The sequence below is a fragment of the Leptodactylus fuscus genome, chromosome 10 (genome assembly GCF_031893055.1).
Source record: "Leptodactylus fuscus isolate aLepFus1 chromosome 10, aLepFus1.hap2, whole genome shotgun sequence".
Taxonomy (NCBI): Eukaryota; Metazoa; Chordata; class Amphibia; order Anura; family Leptodactylidae; genus Leptodactylus; species Leptodactylus fuscus.
In genome coordinates, this window is record NC_134274.1 from 41,983,277 (window position 1) to 42,001,374 (window position 18,098).

General features: G+C 42.9%; 1 protein-coding gene across 6 annotated transcripts in view; it reads left to right on the top strand.

Moving 5' to 3' along the window:
* Positions 1-18,098, top strand: part of USP54 (ubiquitin specific peptidase 54) — a 65,032-nt gene that overhangs the window by 14,134 nt on the left and 32,800 nt on the right. For all 6 annotated transcript variants that reach the window (XM_075257439.1, XM_075257440.1, XM_075257437.1 and 3 more), the window contains exon 2: positions 7,723-8,969. In XM_075257439.1, coding sequence (XP_075113540.1) covers positions 8,820-8,969 — 150 coding nt within the window. In that variant the 5' untranslated portion in view covers positions 7,723-8,819. The remainder of the gene's footprint in view (positions 1-7,722; positions 8,970-18,098) is intronic.

Consider the following 18,098-nt stretch of genomic DNA (forward strand, 5'->3'; position numbering starts at 1 on the left):
TTGTGTAACTTCTCGGACCTGCACTAGTCAGGCCAGAGGTGAAACAACTCAGGTGACCGCCATGGCTTCAATGCCCGTGATGCGGAAGAGTAAGAATGGGACCCTTTGAAGACCATACAGTCCTCTGTAACCTGTTTTTTTTTTTTTTTTTTTTTTTTTTTTTTTTTTTTTTCTTTATTTCTTTTTCTGCTAGCGTAAAAAATAAGCGACATGTCCGTTCTTCAGGCGTTTTCCGCCTGAACAAATCAATGCAAGTCAGTGGGAGGCGGAAAAACCGCTAGCGGTTTTTGACAATAAATGTCTCGAACGCCAGGTGGATTTTCTGCCTCCCATTAACTTGCATTGATTTTTTTTTTTTTTTTTTTGTCGGAAAACGCCTCAAAAAACACCTCAGGAATTTTTTTCTGAGCAGATTTTTCCTGACCAAATTCCTCCATGTGAACTTAGCTTAAGGTCTAGTTCTCACAGAGTTCCGCGTGTGCACATTCCGTTGCGGCATTCCGCTCCGGATTATACTTGCCTCACTGCGGAATTAGGGCAGCTTGCTTCTATTTTCCGCTACTAGGTAGCGAAAAAAAAAAAAAAAAAGCGAGCGGCTCCTGTTGAAGTCAATGGGAGCCATTCTCTACCAAAAGACCCCTTGTGAACTAGTCGTAGGCTGAGTTCACGTGGGGTTTTTTGGTCAGGATTTTGAGGCGGAATCTGCCTCAAAATCCTGACCAAAAAAAATGGTTCCCATTGAAATCGGTGGGAGCCCGTCATTTCTTTTTTCTGAGAGCGGTTTGTTCCAGCTCCCGGAAAAAAAAGAAGCCACATGCTTATTCTTCAGGTGGATGCCGTGGCCGGATGTCCGCCTGAAGACACTCCGACCCAACTAGGCCCATTTATTTGGGCCTAATCCGGAGCAGAGTACCGTGACTGGATGCACTGCATTGGCATCAAATCGCAGCTACCCGTTTTTTGGACCAGAATCTTAGACCGACTCCACGTCAAATTCTGGCCCATAATACCCCATGCGAACATGGCCTTACTCTCTGACTACGACTACACTGCCCTGCGGCTAACGTCTGGGTGCAACAATGTTTGTTGGCTGACTGTTAGCTTTGATTTTGAAAATGCGAATGGAAACCCAAAGCAGAACTAAAATTTTCCTAACCATTGTACAACTACTAACTTTTCCCTGTATCCTGTCAGTAAAGCCTTTCTGGGTATATAGCTCTGGAAGATTGATAGATTTACAATAAACACACCCACCTTAGGTTTCAGGATTGTGAAACCGTGGGTGACTAATACTCTCAGACTACTCATGTTTGTTTTCCCTGGTTGTGCGTCTTCATTGTCAGGCTTACATCATTGCATTAGTTATTTATAACCTACATTTCGCACTGACAGGGGGATTTGTAATGTGTTATGTAATAGAACAGGTTGATGGTTTTTGTGGGATTTTCTTTTATTTCCGGACTGCCCTTTGGCAGGCTGTCATGAAACTAAAGATAAGAGCTCCCGGCTCCGGCCTCCACATAATCTATTTTTTTTTTTTTCTTTTTTGGCAACAAAGAATTCTTTGTGTTTTTTCACCTAATCCCTTTACTTTGTGTCTTGAATTAAAATATTTTTTTCAGTTTCCTACTGGCGGCTGATTTTCCTGAACAATGTAAGGTGTGATCTTCTTTTTTTATATTATCAGTGTTATTGTCTTCAATAATTCTTTGTGCCGATTTTATATCATAAATATCATATAATGTGCGGATAGAATCAATAGTCTCAATTCTCCATGAGTAGTCTTTGGTTGCTAGAGAAGTCCTTTATGGTATGGGTATGTTCGAACGCTTTCCCGGTTTTCAACCTCTGGATTTCGGTTTCTCGCTGTATCTGTATGGAGACTTTCCAGGCAGTGCGCCATGACAAACATACTGGCCAAACCAAAGACACTTACCTATACATGGCAGTGATTCAGGGTCCTTGTCCCTCATAAGTACAAAGCCCATGGAACTTGATATGCTAAAATGAGACCATTTTGGTTCCAGTACCGACTGCCGTATGTGTGCCTATATATATGTATAATTACAATACGTGTGTGTAATGAGGACAGCAATTTTGGTGGGGAGACATTAGTGCATGCAAGTAATTGATATACGCAGTGTAAATGGGACTCCCAAGTGGAATAAGTGAACAGGGATCCAAAGTCTGGCAGCGCAGTGGCTTAGGGGGCGTTCACACTTGCGCCCTGTGTCATTCCACCAGGTTTCCAGCCTAAGCCTTGAATGGGTTTTAAAAGCAAGCAGCCAGTGTCCACCTGCAGCCTCTCCATGGGGAAACCGTTTTTGGCCGGACAAAAAGTCCTACATGTCCGACTTTGTCTCCGGCCCAAAAAAAAAAAAAAAAAAAAAAAAGGTTTCCCCACAGAGAGGCTCCATACAGACATCAGCAGTTTGCAGAAACCCAGTGGAATGACACAGGGTGCCAGAGTGAACACCCCGTAAGTGGTTAGCAGTGCTGGGGTCCAGTTAAAGGGATCCTATCATTAAAACGCAATTTTTTTTTTTTTTTTTAATTTTTTTTTTTTGTGACTAACGCATAGGCTATTCTTCTCCTACCTTTAGATGTCTTCTCTGCGCCGCCGTTCGGTAGGAATCCTGGTTTTCGTCGGTATGCAAATGAGTTTTCTCTCGCAGCACTGGGGGGCGGTCCCCAGCGCTCAAACAGCAATGGGGGCATCCCCAATGCTGTGAGGGAACTCTCCAGTGCCGCCTCCATCTTCTTCTGGAACGGCCTCTCCCTTTGTCTTTTTCTGTGCTGGGTTTCAATCTGCGAGGCCTTAGGCCTCGGGCAGAGCCGACTGCACATGCCCACAGGCTACAAGAAAATGGCCGCTTACTTACTGTGCAGAATCTCCTGTATAAACTACTGGGACTAGATTTCTTACCAGTTGTCTGCTGACAGACTCCCTTTAAGCTTTTTCTTTGAGATGCCAGAAAACTGTTAAAATTAAATAAGCAGATGTCCTGTCGTGATTAGTAAATGAACGCTTCCTAATCGGACTAATTGTCTTTTTAATGGGCAACCTTTGACCTCTTAAGACAAAGGGGGTTGTTGACCCCCAGACCCTTTTGACCTCAATCCGCGTGGTTTTTTTCTTTTTGTTGCTTAATGTATCTAACATAGGGAAAAATGTTTTCCTGTTCTTTATGTTCTTGGAAGAAGATATCATTTCTTTAAAGGCCATTGCCATCTCGATTAATTTATGGCCTAGTCACATCTAACAAGTGCGGGTCCCACTCCGAGAATGGTGCTTTGGTACCTTGTCCTGCAAGCACTGAGTGGGTATGTGGTCTCGTGTGCAATTCATGAGCTGTTCTCATGAACTTCACAGAAATGAAGGGCAAGAATTGAAAATACAAGGTCATCCTACCAATCGCATTGACTGTGAGACTGCACCTATTCTAAAGATTGGTGCAGGTTCTAGAGGTGGGCTTGAATCTATAAAACGTGGGTATGTCCTAAAACATTTTAATACATACGAGTAGATTACCGATTGCAAAATTGAGATAGCAGAATCCTTTTACATAATTGTTGCTTCATTGACAACCAGGTCACAAGGAAATACAGTAACTTCTTCTGTCTTCCTTATATTCCATTCTATTTTTGCATATATATATATATATATATATATATATATATATATATTAGCTGGTACCCGCGTCTTCGTCTGCGGTGATTGTAGAAGTGTGTATATACAGGCGCGGGTAAGGTTTTCGTACTGTGTATAAGGGATGGGATATGAAATGTAAGTTTGTATCTTGTTTTTTCTGTAATTCAGAGAATACGTGAGACTTTTGTGTTGGATGTAATTTGTATTTGAGCTGCTATACGGTGTTTGTGAGAAACTTTACATAGTGACTTTGGGACAGAAGTATTTGAAGTTAACCCTTTCCCGCCGATGGCATTTTTTGATTTTCGTTTTTGACTCCCCTCCTTCTAAACCCCATAACTTTTTTATTTCTCCGCTCCCAGAGCCATATGAGGTCTTAATTTTTGCGGGACAAATTTTTCTTCATGATGCCACCATTATTTATTCTATATAATGTACTGGGAAGCAGGGAAAAAATTCAAAATGGGGTGGATTTCAAGAAAAAATGCATTTCTGCGACTTTCTTACGGGCTTTGGTTTTATGGCATTCACTGTGCAACCAAAATGACATGTCCCCTGTATTCTGTGTTTCGTTACGATTCCGGGGATACCAAATTTATATGGTTTTAGTTACATTTTGACCCCTTAAAAACAAATCCAAAACTGTTAAAAAATTTTTTTTTTGAAAAGTCGCCATATTCCGACAGCCGTAACTTTTTTTATACGTGCATGTACGGGGATGTATATGGCGTCTTTTTTTGCGGGACCGGGTGTACTTTGTAGTTCTACCATTTTCAGGAAATGTTATTGCTTTGATCACTTTTTATTCAAATTTTTATCAGAATCAAAACAGTGAAAAAACGGCAGTTTGGCACTTTTGACCATTTTTCCCGCCACGGTGTTTACCGAACAGGAAAAATATTTGTATAGCTTTGTAGAGCGGGCGATTTTGGACGCGGGGATACCTAACATGTATGTGTTTCACAGTTTTTAACTACTTTTATATGTGTTCTAGGGAAAGGGGGTGATGTGAATTTTTAATCCTTTTTTTTTTTTTTTTTTGTTTTTTTGTTTTTAATATTTTTTTTACTTTTTTTAAACTTTTTTTTTTTGCATTTATTAGACCGCCTAGGGGTATTGACATGGGTGGGCGGTGTCGCGGATTGTCAGAGCGGTGGGGGTTGGCAAACATGGCTGCTCCGGAGCGTTAAAGAGAGCCTCCTGGAGTATCGTTAAGGTGAGGGGCAAAGTGGTAAAGTATGTGTATATGAGATTGTGTGGGGTAAGGGGCGAGGCTGTAGAGGGCAATATGAATTTTGTGGCTTGCTATGGTCCAAAGTGTGTGAGATTGCAGAGATGGTGATGTGAGTTTGGGGTTTGTGGGGGTCCTGGGAAAAACGTATGTGCGCTATTGTGACGAAAAGTAGCCTATTGCGCAATGGGGTGTATTAACTATGTTTGTGGAAAATTTCAGCCAAATCGGTCGAGCGGGTTTTGCGTGATTGACTAACAAACATCCGAACACACAAACCCGCAAACATCCAAACTCACAAACTTTCACATTTATAATATTAATAGGATATTTTTTTTGCAGGGCACACAGAATGTCTTCATTATGTAAGCTCTGTTTTACTAGGCAAACATGTTTTATGTAATGGTCGGCACAGCGGGAACAAGTAGTGGGTTACTGGGATGACCGTGTCAGTCCTGCCTTGTTCTTGAGTGTGTACCATGCTCTCCGCAGCGCTGCACTCCGCACACAAAACTCTCTTTGTATTCCGAGACTCTGGCACCTGCTGTTTGGTGTTCTCTAAGTTTGTTGATGTAACAACAGATCGTTCTCCTTCTCCTAATATCTCTTTAGTAATATCCTCTCGGGTTTATATTCTGGGTTCATCAGTAGAGTTGTCAGGTCTGTGAGTTTTCCTCTGCGGACTTTCCGTCCCTATTATATAGAAACCGCCAGCATTTCCGTAGGTATAATGGACGTGCTGCAATCTAACGCAAAGGTTTTGGAAATTGCAGGTTTTGCTTCTGCAAGGTCTGGATGAGGTTTGCCAGAATCCCATCCACTTGCAGGAAATGTAAACACAAGATTTTTTTGCCTCCATAATGGTGAGCCTTTGCAACATGGGGCACCTGCTTTTTAATGCTAAGGCCCCACATAAAGTCGAAGTGAAAAAGCAATGTGGTGGAAACGCATTGTGGTTTTTCCCGCAGCACTTTTCACAGAAAGTCCACGGACTATAGGAAAAGCACCATCATGCAATGGTTTAGGAAATCACACGTGTTTTTGTGCAATGTGAGGATGGGATTCCCTAGAATGGCATCCACTTTGCATGAACTGTAAAACACTGCGGCCAAACTACTGTGTTCCCACCATGAGGGGCCCCCGGCCTAAAAGAGTTTTCTCATTTCAGGATTTCAGCTGTCTTTCTATCTCCCCCCTCCCTTCCGCTTCCAGGTTTTCACTTCATTCTTGCGTCTTGTAAAGTTTTATCTCTGGATTTACAAGTTATAGAAGTGCTGCTTAAGAAACTTATCCCTTATCAGGCTCAAAAACTGAAAGCTACAGCATATGCAAAAACAGAGGAAATTTTGTGTGTCTGAGAGCAGAGAATGAGACGGATAACGTCATCGTGACTTGTGGCGGGTCTCTAACCTAGGCAACTAGGGCAATCAGGTCTCTAACCTTGACAACTGGGCGTTGCCATATTCCTATTTAAAAGGGTGTGTCGCTGCAGTCCGATTCTTTTAGTGATGATTGGGTCGTGTCAGGCTGCCAAGGAACACCCCTAACTAGTAGCAACCAGCTGTCCATGTAGTTACAAGGAACACCACAATGCAGAGCTGTAAGAAGATGCTCCAGAATAGTTATTACATTGAAAATAATAGTATTTGGTAACACATATGACCAGAGAGGTGACAGGGCTCCTTTAAGAAGGTAAGCAAATTTTCATTAAAGCAAACGCTCTTGAATAGAGATGAGCGAACACTGTTCGGATCAGCCGCTCCGAACAGCACACTCCCATAGAAATGAATGGAAGCACCTGGCACGGTGACCGGCCGCCGGCAAAGTGTACGTGCCAGGTGCTTCCATTCATTTCTATGGGAGCGTGCTGTTCGGAACGGCTGATCCGAACAGTGTTCGCTCATCTCTACTCTTGAATTCTATTACCTGAATAATTATGTCATGGTACACACCATGAGCAAACCATGTGATTCGGGAGGGTCGGAGTCAAGGAGGGGAAGCTTCTTCTTAATCCTTTGTCAAATTTGCAGCGAGTTTTTATTGCAAAAAATGTTTGACAATAAAGAGTAGGTAGGTGAGCTGACAAGGCTTGTCATAATCTTGAGGACACAGACTCAGTCTGCCGGTCTGTCTACATACTCCTCCATGTACATCGCAACTTTAGGTAGACCATATGTATGTATGTCTGAAAAGATGCACAGGAGATGAATTTGCTTCCCAGTGTATACAGTATGTGTAATGGTGGCATCTGTCACCCATAAGCTATTATGGCAGCCACACTGAACATACAGGAAAGCATAATGTAACACAGGTTGTTGTGTGTTTTGTTTTTGTTTTTCTCTCCTTTGTATTTATAACATGATTGATTGTGTGTAATACCGTTTTCCTCTCCTTGCATATACCGTATTAGCACAGACTACATGTCTTCCCTTTACCGCTGACTGATCTGAGCTTTGTCTCCTATATGTGGCCAGCTTTACAGACTTCCCTTTGACTTAGAGGGGAATGTTAGGATAGATTAAGACGACGTTAGAGAATTATTGTACGAGGTGTGTGTGTGTGTATATATATATATATATATATATATATATATATATATATATATATATATATATATATATATATATATAATCTTATTTATTTCCGGGGTGGAGATATATTTTCTGACTTTGTGCTTTTCAGTAATTACAGATTTCCTCCAAGGTGAAGGTGAGGATTGCTACACGTCCCGGTTATATAATACAGGGTGTAGTCAGACTGTCTGTAACTTGCACAAACTTGCTTTTCGATTACGTTACATCCTCAAAATGAACATTTCTCTTTCTCTCTGTTTTACCAGGTGCCTGACATTTGGAAGATGCTCTGTAAAAGGCTGAAACCTCGTGAAATTACTTAATCCGTGAATCGACTTGCCGCGCCGGACGTCAAATCTGTGCTTTAAGGGCATGTATTTACCAGCGGGGGAGAACACCTTAAGAATCATGGAGAGCTTTCAGGCCCGCGTCACATTAGACCAGCCATCCAATTCGGTCAAGTGATCGCTGTCGTGGATTTTTCGAAAGTATGATCAAGATCTGACTCCATTGGAATTCCAGCTGTGGATGTTGTCTCGCCCTTCCCTTACCATCCCAGATATTCTTTCATCGCAGAGTTCACAGTCTTCCTTGTCCTTTATTTCCCCTCCTAACGTCTTCTCCAAGGCTGCTGTTTACTGTGGGAGGTGAGGTTTGCCAGACTTGGCAGCGCACCACAAAACAATGCAGCTCCGTAATTAAATGACGCAACCCTTTGCATTTTTTTTCCTTGTCTCATATAAACCTCTCAGCTGCTCGGGATTTCCATTTATAAAGGAGCCGGGCTGGGATGAGCATCTCCTAGAGCTTGGATTTCTAAAAAGCTTTTGTTAGGAGTATCTAAAACAAAACCAACAAAAGATTCCTTCAGTATCATGCTGCAACCTGCTGGAGTTGAAGTTGTCTGCTACTCCCCCTTGTACTTTCCAGGGGGCCACCAAGTCATGTGAGGATTTTGTGCTGTATCTGAGTAGGAGTTGCTTCCAGTTTTTTTTTTTTTTTTTTCTCCTTCTTACGTTCCTGCATTGCTTCACACTTTGAAGAGAATTAAGACCTTTCCACTCGTTGCACTGGACTGTAGTCAACACTTACCCTGGACTGCTAATACAAAATCTCAGCGTATTGTTGTTTTTCCCCTGGAGGATTAAGTGGTTCACATGGGACAAGTTTTTCCTTGATTTCAGTCCAATCTTTGTACTCCAGCATCACTTGTCTACTTGGCTGTTTCTTATGGGTGGAATTTTTCTGTTTATTTGTTCTTGCTGACCCATTTTACACCATTGACCCCCAGTGGTCTATGACAGTGGGTTAAGCTCCGTTATTTCTTGACTTTTTTTATTTTTTATTTTTTGCACTGGACTCGATGATGTCTTGGAAGAGAAATTATTTTTCTACAGGTCGAGGAGGAGTGCAAGAGATGTTTACGCCACGTAACTCCATTTCGATAGCTCCAAGCAAGGGCCTGATAAACGAACCGGGACAAAATAGCTGCTTCCTCAACAGTGCATTGCAGGTAAGGGGAGGCCGGAGAGGTGACTAGATCGCCCCCACCTGGTCCTCCTGTTTTTTTTTACTGATTTATAGTCGGTTACATTCTTTACATTGTGTTCCTCACAACTTCCAGGTTGTATGGGCATGTTATAGCAGTAACTATAGTGATATACAGTACACTATTCTACGGGTTTATTATCTCTAACCTTACTCATTGCATTTGTAAATAGCCCCATAGAAACCATTTTTCTTGTTGTAATGTAGCCTGTGAAGATAAACATGAACCGCTTATTTCCTTACGGGAGAAATTCTGCAGAAATTATACAGTATTTGGTTAGCTGTAGGCGCCCTGTTTGGAAAGTAGCTGTCAACATTAAGAAGACGCTATAATTAGGGTTGAGACGATCTTGAGATTTCAGGATCGTTTTTAAAATCCGATTTTCGATCATTTTTCAGCCAATCGCGATCATGAAATTTGCTCGATCGGCATCCAATCTTTCCCAATCGCTTAACCCAATTAATGATATATACGTGAATAGGGTTGAGCCGATCTTGAGATTTCAGGATCGTTTTTAAAATCCGATTTTTCGATCATTTTCCAGCCGATCCCGATCCCGATCGTGAAATTTGCTTGATCGGGATCCGATCTTTCCTGATCCCGATCGATCAACCCTAGCTATAATGCAAGTGGCCAAAAAGGCATCAAATGTGCGTAAAGTTCTTCAGGACTACAGGATACAATGTAAGAATTATTTGCAGTCCTGGATATTTATTTAACTTGCTATATCCAGAACTATTTCAGGTAGAGTAAGGGACAGGTTTTAGAATTTACTATTACTGCTACACCAGAAAAGTGCCTCAATGGGTGCATTTTAGTCACACAATGGTGCACCTCATCTCCCGAACCCTGCTTGCCACCTTTTAAGACAGTGGGTGGGTATCTTGGTGGGCTGAGAATGGGACCCTGCGACCTGTTAGGTTTGCTAGAACTCGTGCCAGAAATCTATGCTAGGCCCTGACAGGTGTAGACTTGAGAGTTCACGTATATGGGGTATCCCGACATGTGCGTAGGCGCTGGATATCCTTTTCCTTTCCATGTATCCCGACATTTGCCGGAATGAATTCCCTCCACTGCCTGAAAGAACAGCTGTTGCCCATGATAACCCATCACCGCACAGAAATCTGCACTGTGGTTACTAAGGGCAATAGACTGGGTGCAGCCTCCACTGATTAAAATACTGATGCCTAAGGTGGGTTGCACGCGACTGTGTGCTGGCCGTGAATGAATGGTATGGGCAGTGCACGGATGGCGCCCAATGTCCTCCCATTCATTGAATAGGAGGCGCAGAAGCAGGGCCGTAAAATAGGACAGGAATAGGACCTGTTCCATATTTTGCGGCCCAGACCTTGTAATTCATGGTCATGTGCAAGGGCCTACTGCTATGAATGGGTCAGTGTGCTATCTGGGAAAAATCTTGATGCACCTGACCTAGCACACATGGGCAAGGGGCTGTGGGTAGGTTATAAGGATGGAAAACACTGAGGTCATAATTTTGACCATCAGATATATCTCCATTTTCTGGAGTAAATGGTACATGAAGTCTACACCAGATGTGAGCCTGTTGTGGCACGGTTCACTGGAGGATGTGCCTGATTTTTGACGAGGCCCACGACTCGTCATAAATCAGCCAAATCCTAACCAGCACAGAAAATACCAAGATCAGGACTGAAAAAGCTGGTCTAACTCAATTTTCACCTATTGTGAATATATTGGGGGGAAAAATAGAGGAAAGATCAATCCTGTGATTAGTGATTGTTGAGATAATTACCATATTGGTGGACGATTTTCTGACCATAGACAACAGAATATAAGAAGAAAACTAAATTTCCTGGGTGGTCTAAGATAGTGGACTGACAGATTTAGGGTCCATTCACACGGAGGAAAATTGTGAGGAATTTGGTGTGGAATTTCAGCACTGGAAGAAAAAAAAAAGCCTCCCATTGACTTCAATGGGTTCCCTTTTCTGCTAGCATCTTGGTCTCTGCAGCTCTCATAGAGAAACCCTGCAGTTTTTGTTTTTATTTTTGAATTTCCTATGGACTACATGACGGCATGACTGCCACGCCGGTTATGGGGCAGCAGCCCCCAAGCCCATTGCATCTATCCATTTATGAAGTGCGCTATATAGAGTTGTACCTGCTATTGGTACATGGCTGTAACTGTCTTACGCTGTGTTCACACCAGTGTCTGATTTCCTTTTCCAGGTTTCCATCATCTGCCTTTGTGCTCTCCGCGGCGAAACTATATTATATATAGTTTATTTATTTATTTTAACCGGACACAAAGTTCTGTATGTCTGACTTTGTGTCCGGTTAAAAAAAAACGGTTTCGCCGCGGAGATCACAAAACACTCACGACCGGACACTTCAAATAAATGGGTTTGGAGAATGACTGCAGGTTTCAGTCTCCTGCCCAGTTTCAGGCAGGAAACAGGAATCTGCATAACGGAGACCCAGGCGCCGGTGTGTACGAGCCTTTACCATGTTTTGTACCTACTCTGTGGCGTGCTGTCCCTGAAAGTCGCCCATTACTACTTCTTCCATGCTTATTTTAGTAAATACTTGTATTCCTGGTGACCATGTCAGATGGTGCAGAGACTCTCCCCGGGCCGCTAACACCCACTTGTTAATTTAGTCATACATTTCTAGAAGGAATAACAGCGCAAGAGTTATTGGAAGAGGTTCTCCATACTTCTTATTTCATGTGGATCCTTGTAAGAAGTAAAATTGGATGTAAGGAGTCATGTTGACTGCACAGGCGTTACATTGCATGGTCCTGGGTGTATTGGATATCTAAGACATTTGCGCAGTATGTCTGTCCGAGTGTTTCTGTGTTCTCAGAGCGCTCGTACGCTTATTTCCCAGATTTGGAAACCGGCAACATCTACCTGGGGAGTTTCCCCAACAGTAACAAAGTCATGGCGTATAATAATGAAATGTATCTGCTGCTTTAAGGCCTAATCACATAGGCATTCAGTAATCTGCGCTGTAAATCCTATAATTGCCAAAGAATAACAAGCGCACATTCTGTACCTGCCTGATAGACCAGTAATAGACTCTTAGGGTATTGACGATAATTGTCCTTTCCTTAACTACCTGTATCAGCCAGCTTGCATAGCATATATAAGGTAGGGACTATTCACATTATGGTGTTCCACGGACGACTAAGAGGGCCCAAGTAGGGCCTAGCTTAGGCCGAGGATTGGATGTAACTGAACTGGCAATGGGTAGCGAGGAGGACAAAGGGTCTGAGCTATAGTAGCACCCTCTTTTTAATAGAGAATTTTCCACAATGAAACCTTCTAGTACGGTATGTTTTCCCGGCAGTAATCCTTCCAATGGCTCATGTCTCTTATGCAGATATCTAATACTCTCTCATACTATCTCTCTCTCTGAGCTTAGGAGTCTGGGGGATGCATTATACTGTAGAACAAAGGGTGTTTGCAGGGTGACTGCGGGGGAGTGAAAGTGAGTTCAGAGATAGTAATTACTTCCTTGGAATCTGCGTCTCTTCAGCTATACGGACACGAGGTTGGGTTGCCATATGGTGAGTAGTGGGCCGCAGAACAGGTGGAGCACAATTCAGGGAATTTATTAAGACTGCAGTTTTCGTGTGTTAGGGTAAGTTCACACGGAGTTTTATGGTCAGGATGTTGAGGCCCTATCTGCCTCAATCAATGGGAGCCTGAAATCAATGGGAGCCGCTCAGGAGAAGAAACGGCTCCTGGAAAAAAGAAGTGAGATGATCATTCTTCAGGCCTGAAGACACTCCCTCTTCTGGACTAGGCCCATTCATTGGTACTGTATAGTATGTACGCTTGTTATTTTTGGTAATTATAGGCTTTACAGCGCAGATTACTGAATGCTTATGTGATTAGGCCTTAAAGGGGTATTCCCATGACGCTCCCCATGACCAACCTGCAGGCTGTTGTGCTCTATTCACTTCCTGCTTTTCTCGGCACATTGGTGGGCGGTGTTTCATTTGGTTGTAAATGAATTACCACAGTATGAAGCTGATGTAGCAGAGCTGGATTTGAGTCATTTTGCATTACATACAGATGTAACGAACTCCCTATCTCTTCCCTTATCAGCCAAATTCAATTAAACCGACTGATAAGAGCTCAGAAATCCCAGGAGCTCTCACCTCCCCTATCTGAGACACCTCCACTTATCAGACACAAACAGCTCAGAGCTGCTCCCATCCCATCCCTCCCCCTCTGAGAGCAGGCAGCTACATCACTTGACAAATGAGCAGATCATCCCAAGGGCCATAGAAACGCAGTGTAAACAACGCAGTGTAAACAATGAAGTGAATAAATTAAGATAGCAATGTATTTGGGAAAAATCCACATAAACTAGCAGTATAGATAGGATCCTTGTGATGGGACAACCCCTTTAAATTAGCAGATACATTTTATCATTATTATACGCCTTTCAGTGGACCTGCGAAAGCCTTGAACAGTCAGCCCGGCCCTCTATTACACGGTTGCTTATTCATGTGTATAGGCATACAGTGGCATCTGTTCCCCATTAACAGAAGGTCCAGACTTCAGAAGTGACAGTACGTAAGATTGGTGGACTTGCATGGCCAGTACTCCAATTACTTCTATGAGGTTGCCAGAGACTGCAGTCCCAGAAAGCCCATAGCAGTGAGTGGCGCATCGGTCATGTAAGTGAGGGAGATATCTGGGTAACCAAGCGGTCAGACCACCTATAATCTGATACTTGGTTTGCACATAACTGCTCCATTCACATAGGGCACTAGTCGGTCCTTGTTCTAAATGAGGGGGAAGGGGTCCTAATATTCTTACCCCAGTGACCCAAAAACCCTTTTTAGGCTAAGGCCCCACTTTGCAGAAACGCAGCTTTTTTTTTTTTGTTGCTGTTTTTTGAGACCGCCAAAAAATGGCTACAAAAGGAATGGGAACTCTATAGAAAGTTCTTATACTCTCTTCTGCTCAATCCACTCCTGACTTTGGTTCAAAAAACCACAACAAAATCTGCAACCAAAAAAGCTGCGTTTCTGCAATGTTGGACCTCACCCTAGATTTGGAAATTTCTTTACCACATCTTAAAGCACAACCTGTTGGTTTTTTGGCGCCCTCCACCCCTTCACAAGCACATAAAACATTTGCACACAACTTATGTGACATAGTTAAACGTTAGTACCATTAAAGCTTGATAACCTATTGGAGTATTCCCGATACATAATATGGCCAAGAATTCCAGGGCTCTGTCGCATAGTTGAAGTACCAGTGTGAACTAGGGCTGGACAGAATGAAGCGTTTTCCTTTCCATCTCTCTTTCCTTGCAATGATTCCCATTTTGGCAAAGGAAAATAATCTGGCCGCAAACTCATCCCATTATGTAACGTGTGACCACGGCCTTGACTCACGGCACTAAATGTAAAGTCTCTCCAGAGCAGAAGCTGAAGTCTCTAAGCAGAATTCGGTCATATAGTTTTTTTGTTCAAGGAGTTAACCCGTACGTTGTGTCTTCTAGATGCATGTCAAGCATCTTGATTCACTGTCAAGGAATCTGAAGTTCTTGGGCTGTGCCAGGGTTACCGTATTCATTCTTAATGTCACTGCTATTTTAATAACCTAAGACAATTTTCTCCAAGCCGTCAACTGGGGTGTTCCCTTCATGGGCTTATGACTAAGACATTAATTATCATCTGTGTGATGCGATTTCTATTTACATAGCTTTGAGCTTTAGTGGGTTGGACCAGAAGATCGTTTGGCTACGCAGATATTTCCCTTCTCGCAGGGTAACCTTGGAGAAAGGCAAGCTTCTTAGAGACGAGCTGTTCTCGATATTACTCCCTGCAATAAAACAATATTGTTCCAGCTCGTGGGAATGCGATTACCTCGGAGTGCCGCATAGTCAATGTTAGCTTTATTCCAAGTACAATATTTGCTATTGTAATGTTCCTGGGCCCCTTTATTTCACTTAAAGGGCTACTCACATTTTAGATATTTGTCTCAACCACAAGATACGCAAATGTCTTCCAGCTGCTGTTCCTACCTATCTATACAACAGGGTATTCCAGGGTCGCCCCATCTAGACAGAATAAATGGAGAAGTGACAGCTTGTGTGCGTGACCCTCTACTTACTTCTATGAGCGTTGCAGAAAGCGATCAGCAAGCCTAACAAAATAATGGAAAAATCTAAACTACTTTGGTGCATTCCCTTCTCCCCATGTTCACGGCTGTGACGTCTGAGCGAACGCATAAGTTTCTGAAATGCCAAGGGGTTTGTTGAGTTGTTCATGTATCCACCTATAAGTCTTTCTTCACTTGACCAATAAAATTTACAGTCATGCATTTTTCTACATAGCCTAGCAATAAAGACAACCCCTATAAAATGCGACATGTTATTGAGACAATTCTGCTGTGCCTTTAGTAGATGGGTTAAAAAAAAAACAAAAACAAAAAAAAACACTTTCCCTAGTCACGAACCCTGAACCTCTTCCATCGGTTCATCTTTGGAGTCCTGGCTGTCGAACCACGACCAATCGCATAGTAATCGACACACTGGGTAGACTTCCACCGGTAAGTAAATCGACACACACCATAAAATTCAGCTCCAACCAGAGAAGGAAAAAATATATCCAGGGTTCGAAGATGAATATAAAACTTTAACCACAACTGCATCGGCATTCAGCCGCACACTCTGCTCCGGATTAGGCCCAATGAATGGGCCTAGTCTGGAGGAGGGAGTTTTTTCAGGCCGAATCGCGAGGCAACACAGCCTGAAGAATGAGCATCTCGCTTGTTTTTCCGGAAGAAACGGCTCCCGGAAAAAACTCCTGAGCGTCTTTTTGGTCAGGGTTTTGAGGCGGATACAGTGGATAAAAATTAGTCGGTGGTCAAGTGACTGACACTCCAAGGTCTTGTGATCTATAGTCCATCGTTTAAGGTGCCAAGGTGTAGAAACCTAAGAATAATGGTAATAGGAGGGACACTTGGTAAAATATTCACGTGTGTTCAGGTTCTCAGAGGTCCATCTGGGTACATACTATAGGTATCTATAGTTCTAAGGAAAAATAAGTGACCTTTTTGGAAATACCTGGATGTCTGCATTGATTTATTAATAAAAATGTGATATGATGGTTAAGTCTCAATTGAACACCGTGTAACTAAGATGATAAAACATGGACAGTTGTTGTTCTTCATAAACACTCCCAAGAGTCTGGAGTGTGGACAATGATAAGATGACGTTTTGATATTGGTGCGCAGCGTTTCTCTCCACTTTTATCATCTGTTTATACAACTTTTTCTCCGAAGCATTATGGAACATTCAGGTCATCCTAAGCAAACTTGATACGGGCTGCAATGTTTTATTTGGAAAGCAGTATACTTACTTTGTGGTGTCCTTCCTAGAACATCTTGTAGACCTTTTGTCGCTACCCTTGGGTTTGTTCTGACCTCTTTTAGATAGGTCTGCTGTGCTTTTAGAGTGAATTTGGTTCAGGACCGGGTTTCCTAGATCCTATTTTGGCCCCCTCCAGTCTTTCTAGACGAGAATAACTTTGTCTGTGACTAGGCTTTGTGTGCCTTTATTTAATGGACAAGGTACCTGTGAAATTCAGTTGCTTATCTCTTCTCCGTAAGTGGCGCTTTTTTTGCTTATTAGATCATAGAGAAGTTATTAATAGAGATGAGAGAGTAGGTATTCGATCGAATACTACGCTATTCGAAATATTCGTACTCGATGGAATACTACTAGCTATTCGCAGTAAATATTCGATTCAGAGCCAGCATTGATTGGCTGAATGCTATACAGTGTATAGCATTTAGCAAATCAACGCTGGCAGCTTGCTGTTAAGAGCGAGCTTACTTTTTCTCATAGGAATGAATTGACCAGCGTTGATTGGCCAGTGTACAGCATTCGGCAAATCAACGCTGGTTTTTCCGGAGGCTCGTCTGTGAGGAGGCGGAGTCTAAGATCGAACCCTAATGGAGACTGCTGGAGATCGCCTCCTCACAGACGAGCCTCCGGCAGGACCAGCGTTGATTGGCCGAATGCTGTACACTGGCCAGTCAACGCTGGTCAATTCATTCATTCATTATGAGAAAAGTAAGCTCCCTCGTAACAGCAAGCTGCCAGCTCTCCCGACTACCAAGGACGAGCCTGTGGCAAATCAACGCTGGTTCAGCAGCAGGCTCGTCCTTGCTAGTCGGGAGAGCTGGCAGCTTGTGGTTACGAGGGAGCTTACTTTTTATCAGCGCAACTGCATGCGCTGTGCAGTTAAAGCACACGGTCTCCATAGACTATAATGGGGTCCGTGCGCTTTAACTGCACAGCGCTCCTCCTAAACACTCTCCTCCTGCTACTTGTGGACTTGGTGACTCTCCTTTAGTCGAATAGAGGTTTCCCCTGAAACGAGCATTTTTTTTCCCATAGACTATAATGGGATTCGATATTCGATTGAGTAGTCGAATATTGAGGCTCTACTCGAAACGAATATCGAATCTCAAATATTTCACTGTTCACTCATCTCTAGTTATTAATGCAAAGGTTCACTTACTTTTTCTCTTAAAGTAATCTTAGTGTTCACTTTTTTTCTTGCAACTGTATTTCGAAGGCAGGGTAGAAAATATCAGCCATGTCATCCAAATGCTGATACGGAGTTTCTGAGCCTTCATACAGCTGGTGGTGGAGAGAGGTTGTATAAAATTGGGTAGGAAGGTGTCACAGTATTTAGAGGAGAATCCACTGACTAAGACGTAGACTTCTTTCTCCTGGAGGAATGCCAAGAGTGAATATGAGGCACCTTGGAGAGCGTGACCCCAACCCACATCATTTATCATTTTCTCATGCGGTTAAAGAAGTTGTCCAAGAGCAGATATTGATACCTACCAGGTATTGCTGGGGGTCTGACCCCTGTCTTTAACCCCATCATTCACACTGTATGGGGCTAGGAGAAGACGGGCGTCCCCACCAATCTGATATTGATGACTAAGGATTGTCCATCAATATCTAGGCTTGGACAACCCATGGTTTTCTATTTTTGGATGTTGTATTGGGCCATACCATGCAGAGTTGTGACTATGGTCTGGTCTTGTCTTGCGTTGCGTTAACTCTA